The 26,674-nt window shown below is 36.6% G+C and overlaps 3 protein-coding genes across 3 annotated transcripts; all 3 read left to right on the top strand.

The window, feature by feature from the left end:
• Positions 1-13,676: 13,676 nt before the first annotated feature.
• On the top strand, positions 13,677-16,360 carry LOC147570453 (SUMO-conjugating enzyme SCE1). Its single transcript, XM_086657015.1, has 5 exons — positions 13,677-13,990; positions 14,091-14,174; positions 15,381-15,533; positions 15,623-15,736; positions 16,007-16,360. Exons 1-5 carry the CDS (start codon positions 13,922-13,924, stop codon positions 16,070-16,072), a joined length of 486 nt encoding a protein of 161 aa, XP_086513141.1. The 5' UTR covers positions 13,677-13,921; the 3' UTR covers positions 16,073-16,360.
• Positions 16,361-23,433: 7,073 nt separating this feature from the next.
• Positions 23,434-24,182, top strand: LOC147570452 (uncharacterized). The gene has a single exon (XM_086664544.1). The coding sequence runs from the start codon at positions 23,454-23,456 to the stop codon at positions 24,180-24,182; it is 729 nt and encodes a 242-aa protein (XP_086520670.1). The 5' UTR covers positions 23,434-23,453.
• A 304-nt stretch (positions 24,183-24,486) lies between these two features.
• Positions 24,487-26,558, top strand: LOC147570451 (rRNA-processing protein fcf2-like). The gene is made up of 6 exons (XM_086657007.1): positions 24,487-24,599; positions 24,776-25,014; positions 25,115-25,175; positions 25,603-25,680; positions 25,812-25,927; positions 26,281-26,558. Exons 2-6 carry the CDS (start codon positions 24,782-24,784, stop codon positions 26,393-26,395), a joined length of 603 nt encoding a protein of 200 aa, XP_086513133.1. The 5' UTR covers positions 24,487-24,599; positions 24,776-24,781; the 3' UTR covers positions 26,396-26,558.
• Positions 26,559-26,674: the final 116 nt, after the last annotated feature.

Raw genomic sequence — 26,674 nt, 5'->3', positions numbered from 1 at the left:
CCAAGATAAGATAAGTAGGATTCTTCTCAAATATTTTACTCGCAAATATCCATCAATATTAGAAACTCAATTCACATCCATCACGACATGGGGTATACTTGCCAGTCGTGCCTAAAAGAAAACGAGAGCTACGCCCACAAAATATGACATTCAGAAGAAAACATGCAAGGAAAAGAAAACGAAGGCAAGCATATATAAAAAATTCTAATTGTTACTTCGTCATGAACACCAAAATAAAGAAATGGTTTGTGAATAATTTCATCTCTAATAAGATTTGTGTGTCGGAGATTCAGTAAAACCTTCAAAATTATCGAATAGCTTGGGAGAATCTCGTGTTTAAACCTTTGCATGATTGTCTGTAATTCATGTTAAAGCACTGCCTAACGATATCTGCAAATGAGAGAAATGTGACATGAATCAATTTCTAGTAACAAATTACTGATAAACATACACAAAAATTTGTGTTATTTGCATACAAACGTCACAGCAAATAGCTCACCGAAGTGCCCCACATTACTAAGCATGAAATCTAACTAAATTATTGGATTGAGAAACAAACAAGATTAGTATAACAGAGATAAGATTTGTTGGGTTTATACAATGGTTGGGCTCATTTGGGTGATTCCATGGTTGGGTCCATTACCATCTAATAATTAATTGAGAGTGAGCCTCACCCACTCACTACTAGTCAAGACTATTTGTCTTCTAGTTAGCACATGGGTGGGCTCCACCTCTAGAAGGAAGATGACATTCAAAGCTTTCTTTCTCTAGACAATTAATGTCCCACATCTCTCAACTAGTGAAACTAAAGGTGTCTTATAATAAGTTGCTTGACAACTTATTGTAAAGCACATGGTGGTGTAGAGAAGGCTCCCACACGCGCGCGCACACATGTGATGCATTTGGGCTTTTAACCAATTTGGACTCTTTGGCTATTTGGGCTATTTAGGCTATTTGGGCTTAGGAGCCTTTGGCCCGTGAGTCCGTGAGCCTGTGTCTAATATGTTTACAAAATATGTGTCCAGGGGCGGAAAAGCCGATTGGCTCCACAGTGGTACTTTGTAGACTGGTTAGCCTAATATTGGTTCTCTTTAGTGATAGTCGACTAGGTTAAACATTTCGAGCATACATAAGTAATCCAGGTTACTCTGCCCATTAAAGTAGCATTCAACAACTAGCCTTCGTCAGTACAAATTTTAGGTTAAACATTTCGGGCATACATAAGAATATTTGCTAAAGTTGAGGACTAGGCAGGAAGCTGGTCACAAAATTGGGGGTCATTTGAGAAATAACCTTTGTTAATAATTGGTGTGTTCAAATCTTATGGTTGTATATGAAAGTTGGAAAAACTAACTCATTTTTGGTTTGAAACTTTTTTTTGTTTATTTATGAAACTAGACAATGCCAATTTTTATTTAATTTTGAATTTCTAGGTCTAATCAATAGCCGCTTCACCTATAATACATGATCGATTCCTCATTAGATACTGAATTCAAATTAAAGATCGAATGCGTTAACATGTGCGCTGTGATTCGATTCTCTAACATACTACGAGAGAGTACAATTATAAAGAATAGCTACTATCAAGCTAGACAATATTGAAAAAATTAAACTTAACATACTTCTTCGAAAAATATACTCGTCCGTAAAATTAAAATTATTTAATCTATCAAGCTAGACATTATTGGAGATTATGTTCTTCCAAAACATTATCAAATTATCTAATCTGTTAAAAGAACATATTTTGATACATGGGAGTTCTCTTATCCCTAATTAGCTTATACCAAAGGCTTTTTTTTTTTTTTTTTCCTAAAATGTGTTGGTTTGTTTAGAACTTTATAACCCCATAGAAAAATATGTTGGTTACCATAATAGGCTTAATTCAATTTGCTCCTTATTCAATTTGTTCCCCCATCTCACAATTTGCTCAAACCATGTCAATAGAGTCATTAGAAGATCAAAATTTGAAAAATAAATTAAATTTACATTAGAAGATCAAAATTTGAAAAATAAATTAAATTTACAGTGACTAACAATATTTATCTATCTTAGTTTGATACTGGGATCAGTATATAAGGAAATTATTTTTCAACATCACACTTTACTAGTGAGTTGTCATAAAAAATAAATGTGATAAATATGAGAAACACTTTCATGTATTAAAAGTGGCTACTAGGGCCCCATGAACTATTATCATTTTTTTTTTGTTTTTTTTTTTGTTGAATAGTGCATTATATTGCTCAAACTAAAAAACTATTACAATAATGTTTATATAAAAAGAAAGGAACATTCTTCCAAGTTTGTCGCTTGATCTTCTTCCTGGCCCATTTCGCCAGCTGGTCAGCTTGAGAGTTAAGGCTCCTATTGGCATACTTGTAAATGACACTGTCAAAATAATTCCCTATATCCTGAATTTTATAGATATAAGCTGTTGACTGCCACTGGATTCTGTGCGTGTTATCTTGGAGGTGCTTTATAAGATTGTAGTTATCACTTTCGATGACAATGTTTTTGTATTCATTGTCCTTCGCCCATGTTAATCCTCTTAGAATAGCAATTGCTTCACTCTCTTCACTGGTTCTGGCTCTGGAGAAATCTGCTTCTGCTTGTATAAATTTTGCTTCTGCACTATGAGCTATTAATCCTATGCCTATACTTGTTTCTGCTGTAGTAAACGACGCGTCTACATTGATTTTGATATACGGGTTATCTGGAGGTTTCTATTTTTCTACTTTCTGGCTGCTGTTTCTTGAGATTTTTTCTTGTTTTTCCGGAAATTGATGTATCCTATTGATAATTGAGTTTGTGTCATTTGTAATTTTTTGAAAACACCCCTCACATCTATTCTTCCAAATTATCCACAGAATCGTTGCGAAATGTGTATTTGTTTTCGTATTACACCTGTGCTGCGATTGTTGCCAAGAGAATATCCATTCCTGTATGGAGGTAATATTCTCTGAGATAATATTAAAGTGAAACCATACTTTTTTGGCTATTGTGCAGTGAAGTAATGCATGCTCCATAGATTCAGTTTTCGTGCATATATGACACTGAAATATGTTGCCTATGTATTTTCCTATGCGTTCTTTAATTGGTAAGGCATTGTTGCAAATTTTCCAAATGAATAGCTGTATTCTTGGTATTATTGGTAGGTTCCATATAAATTTCCAGTTGTAGTTGCTCGGGATTGTTGTTATATGTTCTCGTCTGAGATGATTATACATAGACTTAACTGAGTATTTTCCAGATTCTGTGAGTCTCCATTTCATTTCATCTTTTCCATTCATATGAATGGGGATGGATTTTATTAGATTTTTAGTATTCTCGTCAAAATTCTGGTTTAGCAAATTTTCATTCCATTCATTATTTTCAATTAATTGTGATACTTTGGTTAGATTAGAGTGATTAAGGTTTATGATAGGTTCATTAATGTTGGGAATCCATATGTCTTGCCATATATTTATATCTTCTCCCGAGTGGACTTCCCAAATGGATAGGTTCTTGATTTGATCTAAGTTTTTGTTTATGTTTTTCCATATCTATGAGTGATTTTGTCTCACCGGACCTGGATAATTTGAGTTCGGATAGTATTTTGCCTTCATAAATTTCACCCATACCGCTTTAGGGTCCGTGATGATACGCCATGCCTGTTTACTTAACATGGCTTTGTTATCCAGATCTGGGAGATGAATGCCAAGGCCTCCCAGATCCTTAGGAAGACAAATAGAGTTCCACGCTTTCGTGTATATGCCTTTAGACTTACCCCACCAGAAAGACTTTTGGATAGTCTTCATGCTTTTGCTTACACTTTTTGGAATTGCGAAGCATTGCATCTGATATCGGGGTACGACCGCTGCGACTGCCGAAATGACCACCGTTCGACCTGCTTGAGAAAGAAAGGAATTGTTCCATTTTGTAAGTTTTCCATTTATTTGATCCGGAATTTCTTTGAATACTCTAGTCTTATGAGTACCTATAAATAATTGGGCTCCTAGGTACTTTTCCGAGGTGGAAGCGTATTTGACTTTGAGTGCCCTCATAATCATCCGTTTGAATTTAGGGTGGGAGTTCTTTGAGTAAAAAATGTTCGATTTAGCATAGTTTATCATTTGTCCTGATGCCTCACAGAAGGTGTTCAGAATCCGTTTAAGAGTCGATACATTCTCCAAAGAGTTTCGCCCAAAAATAATACAGTCATCTGCAAAAAGTAAGTGATTAATCTCAAAATTATTCCTATTACTCGGAAAACCTTGGAATTTAGCATCCCCCATTTCTGTGTTAATAAGGCGGCTAAGCCCCTCCATAGCCAGAGTGAACAGAAAAGGCGACAAAGGATCTCCCTGTCTAATTCCTCTCGACGGGGAGAAAATTTGCCCAGGTCGCCCGTTTACAAGAACTGCCATAGAGGAGGACGAGATACAGTTCTTGATCATTTTAATCCAGTGATCCGAGTATCCTAATTGCTTCATAATGTCTATGAGGAAATTCCACTCCAGTTTGTCAAAGGCTTTCGACATGTCAAGCTTAAGGCCAAAATATCCTTTGGGCCCTTTCATCTTTTTATAAGAGTGGATAATTTCCTGACCAATGATAATATTACCGAAATCTGTCTCCCCGGGACATACGCTACCTGAAATGGGGAGATAATCGAGTTCAGAGTATGTTTCATTCGATCCGCTAAAATTTTGGTGATTATCTTATAAGTGGTATTCAGCAGACTAATGGGCATGTAGTCTGCTGGGGAGTTCGGGGTGGGGGTTTTTGGTATGAGACAAATATGAGTATGGTTGGTATCTTGCGGTAGCTCCGCAGTCTCAAAAAAAGAGTGAACCAGTAGGTAAATGTCGTTGCTAATAGTATCCCAATTCGATTGGAAAAAGAAGTGAGGGTATCCATCCGGGCCAGGATCTGAATCCTTCTTCAGCCAATTAATGGCTCTATTAATTTCTTCCTGATCTGGGGTTTTAGTAAGAGTTATATTCTGCTCGTTCGTAATGGTTTCTTTGAAGAAATTAAGAATTTCCGGGTTACCAATATTGTTAGTAGACGAGCTATTGTTCTGAATGTGAGTAGAAAAAATTTCCTGAATGTCATTTATATCTTCATGCCATTCACCATTTTCATCTTTTATTGCTAAAATTTTATTATTTCTTCCTCTCTGAATGGCCTGCGAGTGAAAATATTTAGTGTTTTTGTCCCCTAGGTTGATAAAATTATTTCTGGATTTTTCTTTCCACAGGCTCTCCTGTAACTCGTACATCTCTTCCAATTTTGAGATGAGTTTATACTCTTCCTCTTTGTTTTTACAGTTTTGTATGGCTTTGATCGTTTGAGTAATATTATTGTCAATGTTACCAAAGACCTTTTTGTTCCAGTTCGTTAGGTGAATGCTTAAACGTTTAAGATTAGATTGAATATTTTCATTCGTATAGTTTTGTCTAGTACTGTCCCATTTTTCCGCTATAAACTCATGGCAGTCTGGATGCGACATCCATGTGCGCGCAAATTTAAACGGCTTAGCCTTTGAATCCTTATTTTCCTGCATCGAAAGGAGGATAGGCAGGTGGTCAGATCCTACCGAATCCAGGTGATTAATGCCACATGATCTGTATTTCTGAAGCCAGGGATGATTAGATATGGCTCTATCTAACCTTTCCTGAATAAGCTTGTCTCCCGACTGCCTGTTACTCCAAGTAAATGGGTTTCCTTTAAAACCCATATCCATGAGTTCTAGTTCGTTGATGATTTTGGTGATTTTCGGCGTCAGAGAATTAGTGGAGTTTGTTCATCCCCTTTTCTCCTGGGGGTCTAGGATGATATTCAGATCACCAATAACAACCCATGGAATGTCTGGGCCCGGATTAATTTCTTTCATTTTTTTTCCACGGTTTCATCTTATTTTTCTGGTATGGGCTTTCATAAAATCCCGTAATGAGGAGGTTATTCGCAACAAAATTGTCCTGAATTTCTATGTGGATAATATAATTATCCGAGTACATAATTTTTGCGTTCAAATTATGTTTCCAATACATCACTAATCCTCCTGCTTGATTGTTTGGTTCTACGAAATGACTATTATAAGTTTTTCCGATACGGATATGCTTATTGATTTGACTAGATTTATTTTTCGTTTCTGAGATGAAAATAACATCCGGGTTATGCTTCTTAATAAGATTACAAAGATGTTTCTTTGTAATGTACGACGAAATACCTCAGACATTCCAGCTTAAAATGGACGGACTAACTGAAGTGGGAGTGCTAATAGCCATAGAAGAAGCTAAGGCTGGAATCCCCAAAAGGCCCACCAAACTAAACCTCAGCTCCAAATCTAAAGGCCCAACCTAATCCACCCACACCTGTAAAAACACCTCCCAACCAGAAATCGAGGAAGAAGGAGACCAAACCCAAGAACAAAGAGTACAGGGAAGGAATCTACAGAAGAGCAGCTATAGAATAACAAAGACAGAAGAACGAAAAGAACAAAAAACAGCAACACTATAGATAAAAAACTAAAAGAGAACATACATTCAACATATATCCATTAAGCATAACTACTAGATTACTTCATTTTCTTTCCATCTAACTTATACTGGATGAAAACAACTGAAGTAATCACAAAAAACTAACCAACCAACCTAACAGAAAAACACACCTAAACAGATAAAGGATACTACCAAACATAGCAAGACAACAGGGAGAAAAAACACATAAAACAACCACTTGAAACACTAAACTTAAAACGACTAGACCAGGCTGTTCATTCTTTTCCTTCATCACGAGCATCAGAGGTTTGTCCAGGTGATTCAAGCAGTGAATCAGCAAATAAGTGACGCCTTCTTTCTTCAATACTATCAATGGACTCGGGGGGTGAGATATACCAACTAGCTGGAATGCCATTCTCTCTATCATAAGCCACCAAAGCTCTTCCTCTAAGAGCTGCCTCACTATAACCTTCTGGAATTACATTTCCTATCTGAACCTTCTCCCTCTGCTTCTTGTAAAACGACTGATATGCTTCTCCTTCTTCTACCTTGACTTCCATAAGCAACTCTGTCTCCTTTCTTTTTCCCTTCTGTCTCTGCAAATTTCGAGTTTGAGATGACCCCTCATTTTGGCTAGGAGATTTAACCACTTGGATTGCCCACTCATTGGGTATGGTCTGAGAAGGAGAACTAGTATCCATTGGGGTATTCAAACGTCTACTATTTGGCTTGATACAAGGGGTAACAGGATGTTGAACAATGCGACATAGGTGACAGATAGCTTTAGGAAACCTCAAGTAACTAAAATTTACCGGCTTACCTCCATCAGTGAATATTGAATTCAGGGTAGCCAACAAGGGAGTACGCACATCATACATAAATTGTATGCGAATCAGAGTGTTTGGGACCATACTGAAATTTTTCGGTTGAACTTGCATAATGTATCCCATACAAGAAAAGATGACATCAAGGTCCTGCCTATTCTGTATTGCTGAAGGAAGACCTGAGAAACTGCACTACATCGGCTCATTCATTAGTTCATGAACCTCTTCTCCAAGGGGAAAATCTACCTCCTGCATTACCACCATCCAGCCTCTTAAAATCCACGGCATGCCTTGATTGATCTCATTCATGACAATTTGACTTCTCGGTTTAATCACGAAATGGTTTGGGCCTGAGTCTGCCTTGTTGATGGCACATTCTCTAAAGAATTAAGATTGCGCCAACATATGCTTTCTTATAAAACCAATTCCAAAATCATAAAGACAGACTAACCTTGCTAAGAAACCAGACGAGATCTCTTGAAGTTCCTTGCTGACAGAGGGCTTAGGGTAATTGATTGTAAGTTTTCCATACTCAGAAATATTCATTTGGATGGCCATTTGGTTTGCTAATTTGTTGATACTGAGATCTAGTGGGGGGGTCGACATGAACAGGAATAGAAGAAGAGGTAAGAGAAAGTAGAATTGTTCCTGATAAGAGATAAGAAAGGTATTTATATAGGCTAAGAACTTGACTGTGTTATTGGTGCATGAGATAAGTCTCTGCTTCAATGCATGCAACCATAAAGGTTGTGATGTCATCTTCTGCCTATGGAGGATAATACCCAGAAAATCCCGAGAAATGATGTCGATCTTCACCAACTTTCTAACACTTGTAACACAACATAAGGGGAGACCAATCGATAACAACCAAAGGTAGAAGAAGCCGAGCGTCCGGCGCATGCTCGCATCAGGTAATGAACAACCTAGTCTAGAGCTTAATTATTTTTTACACATGTAAATCATGCACTAAATACACTAATAAAAGCTAGAGAGAAGATAAGAGAACTTACTTGTATGAGTGTACCTCGTTCTGCCCTATTTCCTCGTAAGTTGAGTTTTGATCTTCCCTAAGAGCCTCTTCCTCTTCTTCTATCCCTTTTGACGACTATCAGAAATTATGCCTAATCTAAACGGCTGGAAATAAGTTCTTTGTGTAGATTAAGCTAGGTAAAGTTTGTATTAGATCCTAGGTTGAACTAAAAGCTTGCATGCAGCCTTTAATGACTCTTGTTCACGGAGAAAAAATGAAATCTAGGGTTTGTTAGGGTTTGTTTTAGGAGAAAAAGGAGAGGGGAAGGGGATCGCCTGATGACGTCACGCGACACTCTCTCTCTCCTGAAAAACTCCTCGACCTTGTACCCATATTTTTTTTTTTTTTTGTTGAGCTGAACTATTATCATATTGAAACAAGGATATAACAATTCTCAAGAAAATAAGAAATAAGGCTTTAACATAACCAACATACCATTTTTTGCTTTTTTTATTTTGAGAAATCAACTACGATCTACTACGTTACTCATTACAAGGCAATCGTGAAGATGTGATGAGCACGATAGCCGCCTAAGTTAAACCAATAATGAAAGACACATAAAATTCATAGATAGCATCGGTTTCATGTTACCGACATAAAACTTATCTAAATTCTCTTTAAATGTTGTTTTTTGTTATTTATTGGTAGGACTCAACTAATGTCTTATGTTACACATCAGTTCCATCTTTCAGACAGACTGAGTATAACATCGGCTTCATCTTAGCGATGGAGAACCTATTAAAATTCTCTCAATTAATGTTGCTCACAAGGAAATTGAGAGATGAAAATAAAATGATGAACTTGATAATGATTGAGAAGAAACCAAGAAGGAGAGAGAAATAAAGGAAACGATCCGGTAGGAGAAGTTTTAGAGGTAAAGGGAAAAGAAATTGGTCAATGATTTGAGCAACATGTATGTATTGGATAATTGAGTGTATTACGGTAAAAATACATGTATGTATTGTTAATAATTGGTGTGTTCAAATCTTATGGTTGTATATGGAAGTTGGAAAAACTTACTCATTTTTTGGTTTGAACATCTTTGTGTTTATTTGTGAAACCAGACATTGCCAATTTTTATTTAATTTTGAATTTCAAGGTCTAATCAAGTTTTATCAATAGCCACTTCACCCATAATACATGATCGATTCCTCATTAGACACTGAATTCAAATTAAAGATTGAATGCGCTAACATACGCGCTACTTGATTCGATTCTCTAACACAATACGAGAGAGTACAATTATAAAGTTTCATTCTTGATCTTGATTAGAATAGTTTCTATCAAGCTAGATACAATTGCAAAAATTAAACTTATTTAATATACTCGTTCGAAAAATATATTCGTCCGAAAAATTAACTTATTTAATACATCAAGCTAGACACTATTGGAAATTATGTTCCTCCAAACTTTATCAAATTACCTAATCTATTAAAAGAACTTTATAGCCCCATAGAAAATATGTTGGTTACCATAATTGGCCTAATTCAATTTGCTCCCCCATCTCACAATTTGCTCAAACCATGTCAATAGAGTCATTCGGAAATCGATTACAGTGACAAACAATAATTTATCTATCCTACCTTGATACTGGGATCAGTATATAAGAAAATTATTTTTCAACATCACATTTTACTAGTGAGTTGTCATAAAAAAAATAAATGTGATAAAGATGAGAAACGCCTTCATGTATTAAAAGTGGCTACTCACATTTTAGGGCCACACGAACTATTATCATAGGGTCCACGAGTTTAAGGTTCAATCTTCCCAGAAAATAGGATTTTAATCTTTTTTGTTTTAGAAGAAACGTTGTTGATACATAATGTGTGTTTAGAAGAAACATTGTTGATACATAATGTGTTATGCATGACACATATAAAAAAAAATGAAATAAAGTATGAAACTTTAACAATAAATAACACGTTATTTATGAAACAAAACAAGAATCGATAAACAGAAAAACACTGTAACTTTGACATCTAAACATACTTTAAATACATTAAATGTGTTTTGTTGTAGAAATATAAGTAATTGATACTAAATAACGTGTATATTGCGAAACAGATAGTAAGTTTGAAATCAATCGAAAAATCTGAGAAAAAAAGAAAGAGAATTTGGGGTTTGATTTTCAAAAGTGGGTTTTTTTCTTATATAAAAGGTTATAATGGGTATTAGAATTAAATAGAAATGATAGAGATCTGTTTTTTCTATAGAGATGGGCCAATTTGGACTAATTACCCATTATCACTATTATTTTGACTTAAAATCCTATATTATTATATTAATATTAGGATGAACTAAATGTGTGTTGAGCTTTAGATTTTTGGACTAGTAACCCAAAAATTAATTATCATATCATGGTACCATTTTAATCTCAACACCTACTCAAAATCTGACCCAAAAGTACTGATTTGAAATAAGGATATAACATAATCACTTTTGACATACCATTAAGTTTTTGCATTTTTTTTTTGAGAAATCGACTACGATCTATTACGTTACTCATTACAAGGCAATGATGCATCATGAAGATGTGATGAGCACGATAGCCGCCAGTAAACCAATAATGAAAGAGACATAAAATTCATAGATAATATCGATTTCATGTTACCGACATAAAACTTATCTAAATTCTCTTCAAATGTTGTTTTTTGTTATCTATAGGTAGGACTCAACTAATGTCTTATGTTACACATCAGTTCCATCTTTCTGACAAACTGAGTATAACATCGGTTTTATCTTAGCGACGAAAAACCTATTAAAATTCTCTCAAATGTTGCTCACGAGGAGATGGATAGATGAAAATAAAAATGATGAACTTGAGAACGATTGAGAAGAAACCGAGAACGAGAGAGAAATAGAGGGAAACATCCAGTAATAGAAGTTTTAGAGGGAAAGGGAAAACAAATTGAGCAATCATTTGAGCAACATGTATGTATTGGATAAGTGAGTGTGTTAGGGTAAAAATACAAATGTGAGTGTAAATAACTGTGAGTGTATTGGGTAAAAACGATAAGGATGTACCTAATTAAAATGACCAACTTATTAAAATGTAAAGATGATAAATTCTCTAAATATTTTTCGGTGACTTGTATTTTGAAATGCAAATTTGTCTTTTCTACGCGTTTGTCAGATTTTTCACAGTAAACATGTTATTAGAAAGAAATTTTATTTTCATATTTTCTCTCATTACGATCACTTCCTCTTCATCACCCCAACCATCGCTTCATCTTATTCTTCACCAATCTTCATTTCTCTATTTGTTTTCTATTTTAATATTATTTGAGAATCTAGTGTTTTTTTGAAGATTTGAAAATCTAGTTGGGAATGGATCTCCAAACCATATTGGTGAGAAAATTAAAGAGTTAGCTTGTTATACGTCAAAATTACTATTGAATGTCTGAACTATAACTAAAATTTAAAATTTTATTGAGAACTTGCTTTTTGATTCTTACCTGATCGTATACTGTGGAATTCTTTCATTAGTTATAACTAAAATATGTCCCTACACATAAAAATTTTTGGCCTCGTCATTGAGTTAGAGTAAACATACAAGTTTGAGTGTGAATAACTATGAGTGTATCGGTGGGATAAAAATGATAAGGGTATACCTAATGAATCTGATTTTAGTGTCTGTTTTAAGTTGTAAATATGTGCCCAACTCTTGGTAGGTCAAACTTTGCCAAGGTTTTCTCCTTGAGCCTACAACTTTAATAAGGTGGTTTTTTTGTATCCTAATCTTCATCTTTACCTCTTATGTGCCCCCACTGCCCCGACTTAAACATCTACATTGATCTAAAATTCCGGATATTTTTCTTGTGTATATAAAAGTAATTGCTAAATTTAATTGTAAATATATAATTAGCTCAATGGTTGGAGGCATAGTTGTTCACTGTATGTGACATGGGTTTGACTCCCCCAACCCTACAATTTTTTGTTTTTTTGACTAATTAGTTTTGGGAAGTTTAAAGACACTTTATTCAGTGTTAAAAGCACCTCATTCCTTCACAAACTTTCTCTCAAGGGGTTTTTGGACTAATTAGTTTTGGAAAGTTTAAAGGCACTTCTATTTAGTGTTAAAAGTGTCTCGTTCCTTCACACTTCCTCTCAAGAGGAGGCGCCATTAGCACTTACAAAGGGGGTTTCAAAATTCCCCATTTGTTGTTATCCTTAGTTTTTTTGTCGTTATCTACTTGGCAACTTAAATTTTCTTTTTAACTCCTATATTCCGAAAATTATCTCATATTCTTTTGTAAGTTCGAGTTTGACATTTTTTTTTGCTAAAATTCATCTAACCTCCGGTAGAGTTATTTGCATCTCTATATTTCGCTTATGCCTTCTCCTTCATTTTTATGTATATTTTCTAACAATATTATTTTAAAGTCACTTTTATCTCTCTTTCGCCCATTCCTTAACTTCTGTAAGAGTTAGGGTTCCGAAAGAGATAGAAGATGGAAACAGGTTCTCTAGGGTTTTAGCTTTCTATTCATACAAAGGGTAAAATAGTCTTTGTGAAGCCACGCAAGTCCAAGCTCTCCAGTCCAACTATAGAAGCACCTCTTGTACCTGAATAATCAAGAATAACAAAGTCAGTTATGAACTGAGTTTGTTAATTCTGTTAGTAGTTAAGAGTTAGTTAGTCAGTTGTTCTATTCTTCTCTATTCTAACTCTATATAAACAAAATGTAATTGAGATAATAAAATCAGAGTTCTTAGGAAAACTTACAACTTCTTTACAAAATATGGATTATGAGGATTTTTTGCAAGATAAAAATCATCTTAATTTTTTTAACATATAATTTGTACTTATTAGTTCAGAGTGATGCTCAACATATAAAAGTCATCGGTTTGAACGGCACATAATATCTTTTTAGCAATTCACATTTATAACTAGCTTTGGTAAAGGTTCGTAATGAAGTTTCGCGATTCGTCATTGATGATGGTATTCTTTGTTGCAATTTAATGTAATTGTGCCCCCACAAAATACATTTTTTGGGTCTACCACTGTTCACTGTCTCTTTCTCTCTCACTGATCGTCTCTCTTTCATTATCTCTCTCTCTCTCGTTATTTCTTTCGTTGTATATTCTCTCTATCTCACATTGTGTTTCTTTTTCTTTAAATCTCTCTGTCAAAAACCCTCATCAGAAGACTTCGAAGAGGGTTTCAAACTTCGTGGCGGAATGACCATGACATGTAAACAATAAATCTCGTACTTGAACGACCAAGAAACCCTTCACGAAGACGGCTGCAAACGAAGGAAACACCCAAAGATGCTGACTTAAGTCTTTACCAAAATCTTTATGACCGAAAGCCAGGCTTTATAAAGAGGTAAGCGACGGGGGCTGCGGGTGGGGTTACGGTAGTAGTAGTAGTAGTGGGGACAGCATTGGAGCGTAGCGTGATTCTCACGCGTAACGTTGGGATTCTTCTGACTTTTCTTCCGTTTCCCTTTTACTACTACTAGTTGTTGTTATTTCTAGGGACGGACTTTCATCAGAAGGGAACTTGTTGAGGGTTTAGCGCGAGCTCTGAGGAAGAGAGTAGAGTAGAGAGAGAAACTAAGGAGAAGGAAGAGAAGAAGAATATGTCTGGAGGTATAGCGCGAGGTCGATTAGCAGAGGAACGGAAAGCCTGGCGTAAGAATCATCCTCATGTCCGTACTTTTCTTCTTAACAATCTTTCTGTTTTTTTTTTTTGTTATTGATGAAAAAAATGTAGTAGTTACAATTCTTGTTCCATTTTCCGTTTTTTAGGGTTTTGTTGCTAAACCAGAGACTGCTCCTGATGGTTCTGTCAATTTAATGATATGGCAGTGCACTATCCCTGGTAAGCCTGCGGTAAGTCTTCTTCTTCTTCCTAATATATTCCATTGGTTAATCTTGCATTCTTATTTTTTGATTTCTTTTGTCTTGTTTTTTAGAAGTTGGTAGTTAGGGTTCATCTTTTTTTTTTTTTTGTGAGATTTTAATTTTGGATTATGTGTTTGCCTTGCTGATGGTCTAACTTTACAATTGCAAATTTCAAGTTTAAATTTTAGGGTTTTTGTTGTATGAAGTTATTTATGTGTTGAATTCTGATACAATAGATGTTGGAATCATTAATGTGTTTGTGGTAAAAGCTTGTTGTTTAGAGTTTAACTTGGATTAGTATAAAATTGTGATGAGTTCTTGTAACTGTTAATTGCTCTGGTTAGGATTGCCCTTTTGTGAATTTTCTGTCATTTACTTGGTTTAGCCCTCTCACAAGTCATATGTAAAAGATATCAGACATGATCACGCAACACTGGATTCATTTGGTGTTCATGTAAGAATATCATGCACAAAACAACCTTGCGAAGGAGAAAAGGAACTACAGAGGGCTTTTGTTGTGGTAAATTAGTTGAAATTCCTTTGTACAAGGACAGATATCATACAAACACGAATACTGTGTATGAGTTCTTTGATGGAACTCAGCAAACATGACCCCAATATTTCCTATAGTCTAACGCTCATATGACGAAATAATGATATCTGTATATCATCTGATCGTCATATATCGTCGATATTGGCATTGTGTCGACAATATCAGCTGTATCTTCTTTGCTTTGCCTATCTTCTCCCCGGTATTTATCAAATTTAACCTATTAATGACATTGCTTACTGCCCTACAGTTTATATGGTAAAATATCCTTAGCTTATAAATTTTTTCTTTTTTATATTTACTTGCATGCCCTTTAGTTTTTACGCAACGTATTGATCTGTGAGAATTATTCACTGCCCTTCATTCATTAGTTGTTTGAGGTAGTTCAGAACCAATACAATGCAGTGTTGTCCTTGACCTATTATCTGTATGGCTAAAGCTGTGACCGAGTTTCTTTCTAAATTCTTGGGGAATTGGATACGAGTCCATTCATATTGTGTACAGGAACAAGTAGTATGGTAGTAGTAGTGATTGTCTATTCGCTCGTTAACTATGATCATAAAAATTCTCTGAATACTAAAGTGCATAGAAGTATTTGGCTTTCTTGAAGATTATCATTCAGCAATTAATTTATAAGTTTGCAGACCGACTGGGAAGGTGGCTTCTTTCCACTTACTCTCCTCTTCAGTGAAGACTACCCTAGCAAACCACCAAAATGCAAGTTTCCTCCTGGTTTTTTCCACCCAAACGTTTACCCTTCTGGAACTGTTTGCTTATCAATACTCAACGAGGACAGTGTAAGTATCAAACTCTTGCAACTGCACATATAAACCAGTGATTTGAGGTACACAGTAATCAAGTGAACCCCACAAAATTTTCTTTCTAGGGGTGGAGACCAGCCATTACTGTGAAGCAAATTCTCGTTGGCATACAGGATTTATTGGACCAGCCAAATCCTGCTGATCCTGCTCAAACCGATGGATATCATCTCTTCATCCAGGTAATTGGCTCATAATTTCCAACATTCTTTAGTTCTTCTCATTTCTGTACTACACCTTTAGCTGTATCTTTATCTGAAAATGCTGAAAGTTCTCATAATTCGATAAGGTGTTGTTCATATTTATCACTCTCAAGGAATCAATTGTGCCTCCCTATTCTTGCGAGTTTTGGAACTTGGTTTTTGTTTACAGGCCACTATTTTACGAACCAAGATTAAATCAGAAATGGTGGCGGCAATATAATTTTTCTAACTTGATTTTGATATTTTTAGGACCCGACGGAGTACAAAAAAAGGGTGAAGCAGCAAGCTAAGCAATACCCAGCTTTACTTATGTGACACGAGCTTTTATCAGGGTGGGTGGTATGACTACCATTCACTCTTGCCGTGTCATGTTCGCATTACCATAGATAGTTTGGAAGTAACTCTGAAATTGGATTGAGAGATTCAGATAAACAATTCCGTTTGCTAAGTGTTTCGTTTGTGGAAATTTTAACTTTTGTAATCTTATATCATCTATTATGATTTGACCATAAAACTGTATAAATGTCCTTGGGTTTTGCTGATTGTCGCTTAGAAATGTTTGAATTCATTTCTAAAATATTGGTTGTACTGGTGTTCTGGAAATCGTTGCTTCGCTCGATCTACATAAATGTTTGTCATGGACTCATGGCTATAATAATTTTCTTATTGAATGCATGAATTGTTTATCTTGTAGGTGTGTTTGATAAGTAAAAAAATTTTATGGAAATTTATTTCTATCCTTTCCATGGATCCCTTGAGTGTACTAAAACTACAATCTATATAAGTATATGAAAACCACACTTTTTGTTTTTATGTTAATGCTAAAAATTACTACAAGAATTAGATTATTTTCGGTTAAATTGTCTGCTTGGAGGATACCGAAGAATTTCTCTGATATTATCAATTATGTCACCAAATTTTACAACAACAATTTACCCGCTCCATTCCACATTCAATTCCATTAGAACTAACTTGAAGGAAATCAACAACGGCTTTGGAACTTCTCTCTCCCTCTTCTCTCTCTCTTCAACCGGTTGTGTTCTTAGTTTTTTCCTTCCGGCAAAGGGTCATCCCTTTGCCGGAATCCGTTTTCCTTTCTATGTAGTTTTGTTTTCCCTCCTTTAATGGTATTTAGGGACCATAAAAAACCCTAATTTATGTTTTCCTCTCTCTCTTTCTCTCTTTTACTGTAAATCTTTGCAGTGGTGAGAGGTTCTTGCCAAAATCTGGTTGTGTAGGTTAGGTTAATGGTGGCGTCAGTTTCGGATCTGTTGGTGGAGCGATTGGTTTAATGGTGGGATGGTGGTGAAGAAATGGTGGGAGTGTTTTTATGGGGTGGGCGGTGGTTGAGAAGAGGGTTGCGGGTAAGTTTTGTGGTGGTGTTTTAATGAAGATGGTGGGTGGTGGTGGTGTTTTTTATGGTGGGGGTGGGTGGTGGTGGAGAAGAGGGTTGTGGGTTTGTTTTGTGGTGGTGTTTTAATGAAGATGGTAGGTGGTGGTGGTGGAGAGATTCGTTTTTACGGCAAGATCTGGTGGTGTTTCGTGTTGGTGGCGTGGTGGTGGTGTGATGGTGGCGACATAGACAGTTTCCGGCGACAATGGAGGCGACATTGATGATCTTTCGACAACAACGGTGAAGACCAGGGAGCGGCGGTTTTTCGATGTCGGTGGCGGTTTTCCGGCGGCATTGAAGGCTTTTACCGGCGATGGTTATTTTAGTTTTTTTCAGTTATTTTGTCGGATCTTTAGGATCCTTTTGTCAGATCTTTAGGGTCTCTTTTCTCGGATCTTTAGGATCCCAATAGTGTCTGTGTCTAGTCCAATTTCTCCCCCTTTAGGAGGCATTTGCATTTACAGGTATGTAAATAGCATGACGTATCCGACAGAGAGAAATAACAATTATTATCCTTGTATCATTGTGATTTTATCACTATTAATGGATATGTTTCCCTTGGATTAAAAAAAAAAAAAAAAAAAAAAAAAAAAAAAACAATTTACCCGCTCAAGTGGTTTGGTATAATGGAAAAGGTTGGGGTTGCAGGCCCTTGTGGGTCGTGAAAAAGCCGGTGGACCTGTATCTGCTCGTGACCATGGAAGTTGCCCAAGGGAGTGTTTCCTTGACAGTCACGGGTGAGTCTATGGTAGGAGGAACAAGTTGTAATTCTTGTGATGGTATGAACTCTAAAACTTTGGAGGGTTCCGCCTAAAGCCCAACTAAACTAATGCATAAAGTCCAACTATATTATTTATAACCTAATAATAACTTAAAGATTCTACCTTCTGAGGATCGAATCCGGAACTTTCAGGGACTTTTGGAGTATATGTCAACACTTTAAACCACTTGAGCAACCAAGTGGTGACGAATCCATGGTTTATTGGACTTGGTTTATTAAAGATATAAATAATCTATTTAGATGGACTTTGGGTCATTAATTTGGTCGGACTTTATGTCTGTAGTAATTCGACAGTTATCGTATTTATTAAAGGTATAAATAAATGCTTTTGTAATGATCTTTCTAGTTAATATTATTTATTTATTTTTTGAAACCAAAGGAACAAATTCCATTAAAAATGAGTTAACGGGAAAACTCTAGATTATCTTGGGTGGATCCGAATATGACCAAGAGAGTGATTCCTTGTTTACTGAGTTTTTTTTTTGTTGAAAGTGTTTACTCAGTTTATGGTAAAGGGAACAACTTGTCTGCCTTCCATCATTTTGTAATTTTGCGTGCCTTGGAGAAACGGCACATACCTAATTACAAAATGACAAAATCCAAGAAATGGCAAGTGCATAGAAATAGTGCAGATATAGGGATTTCAAAATGAAGAGTTAATTTCGATATGGCCCCCTACTTTGTGACCAACTTCCTTTTTGGCCCTCTTTTTTTCGTAAATTCAAATATGGCCCCTTATTTTTTATGTAAATGACGTAAATACCCTTCCTAATTTCTAAATAAAATATTAAAAGCATAATTATTTCCACCTCACCTCTCTCTCTCTCTCCACCTCACCTCACCTCTCTCTCTCCACCTCACCTCACCCCTCTCTCTCTCCACCTCACCTCTCTCTATCTCTCTCCATCTCACCCCTCTCTCCACCTCACTCTATCTTCTCCGATTAAGTTCGCCGGCCGGAAAATTTTCCGGCCGCGACCTTAAGAAAAAAAATCTCATCCCTCTTTGTCTTCTCCGGCGACCTTGCCGGAGAAGACAAAGAGGGAGAGGTGGAAACTAGAAAGAGAGAGAGAGAGAAAGAAAGGTGGAGAGAGAGAGGTGGAAAGAGAGAGAGAGAGAGAGAAAGAAAAGTGGAGAGAGAGAGAAAGAAAGGTGGAGATAGAGGTGAGGTGGAATGTATTTAATTTTATTTTGAAAAATTATGAATAGGAAGGACAATTAGGACATTTACTTGAAAATAGGGGGTTATATTTGAATTTATGAAAAAAAAGGGGCCGAAAAGAAAGCTGGTCACAAAGTAGGGGGCCATATATGAATTAACTCCAAAATGAATATGTGAATGAATAAATGGTAACAGGTGGGAGGGCCAGTTCATTATTCAGCCTCGTCTCTGGTCATCAAATATTTTGATGAAGTATTTGTGTACTATCTTCAAACTCGAGCTTCTTCTGGTCTCTACATCATATAAACCTCTCCCTCTGTACCAAGCTTCTTGCTCTACCACCACAACTTCAACAATCACGTCATTAACAGGTCTTGTTGCATACTCATACACATTTAAGATAATAAAGTGATTTACTTTTTTTTTTTTGAGAAATAAAGTGATTTACTTGGCCCATTTGAAAAGTCATTTTTTTTTAGAAATCGACTACGATTTACGTTAGTCGCTACAAGACATTGATACATCATATCTTCATGATAAGCACGATAACCGCTTAAGTTAAACTATTAATGAAAAATTCCTAAAGCCCAACAACAGGAAAGAGGCTTGAAACCCCTCAAAAAACCACCAAAGTTAATACATGAACATTCAACTTATTCTTGTCACATTCTTTAATGACAACTGATTAATAAAATGTGACAAAGAATGGTTATATATTGATCCAAGCTCAAATACTTTAGTCATAAATTCATAAAACTAATTAGGTAAGTTTTCCTGCATTTGCTTTATTTGGTTTGAGGGTGGGAGTAAATGATGAGATGGTGGAGTAAATTGAATTGAAGTGTAATCATGGTGCAACCTTACTAATCTTATATCCTTCCTTTTTGTACCAACATGAATTTGTGGAGCAAATCAAGTCTCCCACTTGTTAGCGCAGTCAACTTTTAATTCTAACTAGGGATGGGAATCGGTCCGGTCGGACTTACTCGTAGATATATATCGTCGGACTCGGGCGGTCCGGGCTCAACATCATGATGTCCGATTGGTTTTCCGATCCGGTACGGGTTGGGCCAGAGCCGTAGGTAAAGGGGTGCCACCGGTACGGTGGCACAGGACCCATCGGTGCGGTGGCACAGGACCCACCTTTACCCAGGGGCCCATTCCTTGATCCAACAGTCAAAAGAAAAAAATAACTAAATTAGTAACTACTATCGACTGACCCACCCAACAAGCTTTACACTTTCTCAAACAAAGAAAACAGTTGTTTTGTACGGTGGGACCCTAGGTAATGGAAGGAATAAGATATTTTAAGCTTTGGAAATGACAAGCTATTGTTGAAGACTTGAAAGTTACTTTTTCATATCTCTCTACTGGAGACATGAAAAGACAATTGAAATATCAAACTTAGGTAATGACAAGCCTATTAAGAGCAACTCCAATGTTGGGGAATTTGGGAGCCCCAACCCCAGCCCACATGCTCCAACCCGGGAGCCCCGGGGCTGGGCTCCCGGTGGGGCTGGGAGCCCCATGCTCCCTGGCTCCCAAATGGGAGCCCGGACTGGGGGCTCCCAGCCCCAAATATGGCCGTTGGGGGTCTCCCAACGGCCATATTTGGGGTGGATCCAGGCCCGGCCCTGACCCAAAGCGAGCAAAGCCTCGCTTTGGGCCACCAATTTTTGGGGGCCACCAAATTGTTAAACTTTGTTTAAAGAGAAAATTTAGAGGCACCTGTAGAAACAAGAAAATGGGCGGCCATCAAACCCAACAAGGAAATTCCAACGCCCAGCACCAAAACGGTCCACACGGGACTCCAGTCTCCACTTTCTCAAATTCCCACGTAAGTTTGACTTTTAAAAACAAAGAAAAAGTTAATTAATGAAATTTTACTTTTTATTCTTTCCTACAAAGTACACTAGTACAACTCCCACTCTAAATCTAAATAATTCAATTAACCTAACACCCTTCAACTCAAAATTGTTTCTCTAAATCTAAATAATTTAATTAACCTAATACCCTTTCACCCAAATTACTTGTGAGTTCTACATTTCCACAAAAGAAGTCCTAATTTTCGAATTTCTGTTTTGTTCTTTCTTCCATCCTAAGATTCAACAAGACAAAAAGACATAAGTATAATTTCAAATGTTAAATTAATCTTGAATCTTATCCAAATTTTATATTCCAGAGTATGATTTTTATATCCAAATTACTACAATTAAAGTCCATTTTCTTACTCAACCTTAAGCAGCAACAACAACAACCAATCAAGTAATAAACATTGTCAGAATCTTTATCTTCATAACTTTATGGGTTATTTTCGAAATGATCCAGTATTTTATGACCAGCTTCTAACGTAACCCTCTAGTTTATCGAAAATACCAAGGATGATGGTCATTTGAGAGGCTCATGTGCTTGTCTTGAAAGTTTTCTAAAACAAGATGAGTCGTATGATATTGATGGAATAAACTTATTTTCGGAATTGAAATTGTTGAGGCGTCTTATACCAAAGGAGGTTAGAAACCAATTGAAGCGCTAAATTATTTGAAGGATGTAAAGGGGTGTTACCCAAATGGATGTGTTGCTTACAGAATTTTGTTAACCATACCTGTCACGTTGCTTTCGCAAGAAGTTTATCAAAGTTGAAGTTGATTAAATCTTATATTCAGTCTACAATATCACTAGAAAGGTTTAATGAATTGGCTAGATTGTCTGTTGAAAAAGATATAGCCGACACACTTGATTATTCAACAAATTAGCGATTTTACATTCGACAATTTAAGAAGAACACTGTTCAAGTTATTGTAATTATCAACACTTTTTGTTACATAAATATAATGGAAATATTTACGATACTTATAAGTTTTTTCTATGAAAATGTACAATTCGCTATAATTGAAGGGGCCTCATTTTGTAACCTCGCTTCGGGCCACCAAAAGTTCAGGGCCGGCCCTTGGTGGATCCCCTAAAAAGGGGATCCACCCCACTTCTTTTTAATTTTTTTTTTTAAACTAATTTTTTTTTTCAAAAAATATAAATTGTTTTAAATTTGTTTTTCCAATCATTTCTCTAATTTTTTCTTTTTTGAATTTTTTTATATTTTCAAAATTCCTTCTCTCTCTCTAACATAATATTAAATTTCAATTTTATATTTAAAATTAATAATTTATAGTTGAAAATTGAAATTAAAAGTCCGCACACGTACATTACACACGTGCATAATTTTGATTTGGGAGCCCCTGTTAGGAGCCCGACGTTGGAATTGAAAAAAGCTCCAGGGCTCCTAAAAATCAAGGGCTTCCAAAATTGGGAGCCCGAGCCCCACATTGGACTTGCCCTAATAGGTTTAAAGGTTCTTTTTTTACTTACTCTCTCTAACTCCCTATCCAATCTAAATTCACTTTATAAATAAACACTATCTTCTAACTTCCATTTCAAACTTTTAATTAAAAAAAACTTCCATTTCAAATATCAGGACTTCTTTTTTTTTTCTTTTTTTTTTTTAGTTTTTATCTTTAGTAGTACTGGTTACAATTTTTACCAAATCTAAGCTTGCAAAATTCTGAGAGAAATTAAAGGAAGACAACATCATTTCCCAAATTTTCAACCTCTCGGTAATGTTTTCTGCTCATTTGGATTCCCAATTTTATTTATTTTCTATTAATTTTTATTTTTTTAGTTCAATATATATTTGATTTGGACGGATCATCAATTTAATATCATTTTTGCTTATTTAATAAGATTTTCTTAGTATTATTTATCGTATAAGAGACTTCTTTGAAATTTGGCACAGGTCCCTCCAAATCTCAGCCACGCCCTGGTTGGGCAAAATCTAAAGTCACTTGTCCAAAGCCCGCCCTCCAGCTAGGGCTGGGAAAACGGTCCGGAAACCCACGATCCGGCCCGTTCGGCCCGAACCGTGAGAGACCGATGACCGAAGCAGCCCCGAGCCGGGCTAGCCCGGCCCGATATAACGGGCTAATAGGGCCGGGCTCGGACAGGTTCTCAATTCCGAGTCCCGGCCCGTTAAGCCCGTCCGAGTCCCGGCCCGATGCATAGCCCGACGACCGAGCCCGACGACCGAAGCCCGATCAACTAGCACAAAATCCCACTCTCTCTACAAATCTATAGCAATTAGTTCTCAATATCTCTACAAATCTATAGCAATTACAGCAAAAATCGATCCAGATCAACTACTTCAACTGTTCACTGTAAGTTCTGAAACCCACTAGCACAAAATCTCACTCTCTCTCTCTCTTAACAATCCAATTCTTTTAGCATTTTGTTTGAGAAATTTAGGGTTTACATATATCTTCAGGAAAAGAGAGAACTTTAAACAGTTTAAAGCTTGAAAATTTAGAGAGATATGGATTTACATTTAAAGGATTTGTTCAAAAAATTCAATGAACAATTTGGAACTGGTCCAGGACTTGGACCTGGATCAGGAACTTGTTTAATGAAAGTAGATGGAATTTCTCCAGTTTTTATTAGTTCTCTTTATAAAGCTTCAGCATCTTTATATAGAACAGATCCATGGAAGAGATTAAGATCTGATCATTTATTTGGAATTAGGGTTGGTAAAGACTCTGATTGGACAAACAAGAAACAACCTTTTCCTTGTGCACAATTCATTGGTGGTGAAGGTGGTGATTTAGGGTTTCAAATGTTTAGATCTGAAAATGATGCACACAAAATGACTAGTTCTAGAGAAACAATTAGGGTTCCTAATACTGAACTTTTAAGAGTTACTTTTGAGAAAGAATCATTAACGTTTCCTTCTAATCGAAGAATGATTAGAAGTTTATCATTAGAAGTTTCAGGTACTGATCAATTTCCTGTAATTGATGTTGCTCGTTGTACTCCAATTGGTGAACTTCAATTTAGGAATCCAACACTTCAAGAACTTAGGTTTGTTTATGCTTTCATGAAAGCCATTGCTATGGTTCATCCTGTTCTTCAAGAGGATAGAGATTTTGCTCCGAAATGGTCTAGATTGATCAATTTTGGTCATTTTATCGAAACAGTTGATGTTCAATGGCCGCCGGAAATGGTAAAAAGTTGGGATCTTGTTGCCGGAAATTTAATAATTCAATAAACCCGAGCCCGCCCGACCCGAGCCCGTTGGAACCCGTTCGGGTAGTCGGGCTCGGACGGGCTACGGGCACTTCAAGTCTTTGATTCGCCCGGCCCGATCCGCCCGGCTCATTACCTCGGGCTCGACTTATCCGAGCCCGATCCGCCCGAGCCCGATCCGCCCGAGCCCGGCACTTGGTAGCCCGAGCCCGACCGAGCCCGCCCGATTCCCACCCCTACCTCCAGCAGATGTATTATTCGGGTACTCAGGTATGGGTCCGGTACAACCCAAACTACTAAATCTTAGATTTAGGACCAAATTTAGGGCAACATTTTGGAACCAAATTTAGGGAAGGGGCGTTCCTTCTATCGACTCTCAACTGAAGAAGACCATCTCTCTCTCTTCCTCATCCACCAATCACCATTGAAGCTCTTTGAAGTTACAAACTTTCTCTCTGTTTTCTTCTGTCTTCCTCTCTTTCTGTTTCGAGCTCTCTCTCTCTCTCTCTTTCTGTTTGTTTTTTCTTTTCACTCCATAGTCGAGGGTTTTCTCTTTCTAACTCTGTTCTTTTTTTTTTTTTTTTTTGGTTCTTCTCTTTATTGTTGTTTTTTCAGTTGATAATGGCAGAAATCAAGCCAATAATTGGTCTTAAATGGGAACCCAAGTTGCCTAATTTCATATCCTCAATAACCAAAACAACTTCATCTAATAAACCAGTTGATAATTTGCCTCAAAATACAATATGGAAACCACAATATGAACTTGTTGATGGACTCTTTGTTCCACCTGCTGACCCAAGGAAGCTAAACAAGTTAGCAAGGAAAAACCTCAAAGATACTGCTGGTAAAAAATGGTAAGATCACTTGTTGATTTTTGATTTCTAGTTCTAGGGTTAGTGTCTAATTTCTCATAATGCGGGTTCGTTTTGAATATCTATATATGTTTGTTTATAGGTTTGATATGCCGGCTAAAACCATCACACCAGAGATAAAGAAAGACTTACAAATGTTAAAGGTACCCATTATGCGATTTCCTTTACTATGTCTTTGAGTTCACTTCTATGAAAGATGTAATAACATGTTTGTGAGATTGAATTCGCGACTAACTTGGGTATACTTGAGAAGTTATTTTTTGCCTTCGAATAACCTTGTGTCACTAAATATGTTCGATTTCGGTTTCGTTCAAAGTTAATTTCTATAAAGATTGCAAGGCTCCTCTAGCTCCTCATGGCTTTTAAGACTTATTGGTGTCAATACTACTCATAATGTGTTGGTTGTACTAGAGCTCTCCTTATATTCATGGATTTTGGTCTCTTGTTTTTCTTTGAGGGTTAAGATGGGAAGGTAAAGAAGAAACCACTTTCGGGTTTTTTCCTTATATTTTGAGTTTTTGACAGAGGGGATTCTATGGTTATTAACATTTGAATGTGGGTTGGTTGCAGTTGAGGGCAGTGCTTGATCCAAAAAGGCACTACAAGAAAGGTGACCGGAAGTCAAAGGAGGAACCCAAACATTTCCAGGCAAGTCAATTCTTATTCTAATAGTCGATTCGCCATTTCCAATGAATCTAATAAATCCCTTTCAATTATGTATTGTATCAATGTTTCGTCTTCCTATTTGTCTGATTAGCGTGAGTAATTTAATCAATCAGGTTGGTGAAGTTGTCGTTTCTCCAGCAGATCACTACTCAAGCAATCTAACCAGGAAGGAGAAGAGGCGAACATTGACAGAGGAAATACTTGCAGATGTCACTCTCGTGAGATACAGGTAAGAAAAAAGAGATGAACACATAAATGTAGTTGTCTAATCAAGTAGTTGAACCCCATTCGCAGAGACTTGTTGGTACCTGAGAGATCAAGGGATACCTCATATCCTCAAACCCTAGAGGCCTAGACAACTCTCCCCAACTCTCTCAAAAACTGATTTTTGCTTTGGATCGTATTGGCTCGTCTGCGGTGTCTAACTCGGAACTTATACGCACATGTGGTTGAGAGCTTTAGATCGTATTGGCTCACATTACGATAATAGATCCATTAGTGGATTAAGTTTGTTCTATTTTCCGATTTTGTAGTAATACATTTTGGGGGCCTCACTTTGATTTGACTCTTATATTTCTGCAGGAAGCGCAAGGTACGAGAAATTGAGGAGGAGAAGAGGAATGTTGGTGGGAGAGACAAATGGAAGAACAAGGGAAAAAGTACATGGAAGGGTGCCAAACATAGAAGACAGGGATGAAATAGATTTATACACATTTTCATTTGCACTCTTTTGTTTGTGGAATGTTTGCCTTGTGATCGAGTCATTTATGCAGGTAACATGAATGATGTTTTGGTAGGTCTAAAGAAACCGTTGTAATCTTCAAACAAGTATGGAGTTATTATAAACTTCTATTCCTTAAGGAGAGCCTTCATTGATTTGATTGTATCTTATAGATAAACTAGGTATAACCCGTGCCTCTGGCACGGGCACTCTTGTTGAGCATTCATGAAAATTTTCTGGCCGGCCACCTTGCCG

The sequence above is a fragment of the Eschscholzia californica genome, unplaced genomic scaffold, assembly GCF_041429995.1.
Source record: "Eschscholzia californica isolate CP2 unplaced genomic scaffold, dmEscCali1.0.p SCAF_1, whole genome shotgun sequence".
In the NCBI taxonomy this organism is placed as follows: Eukaryota; Viridiplantae; Streptophyta; class Magnoliopsida; order Ranunculales; family Papaveraceae; genus Eschscholzia; species Eschscholzia californica.
This window is presented reverse-complemented; position numbering and strand designations above follow the sequence as displayed.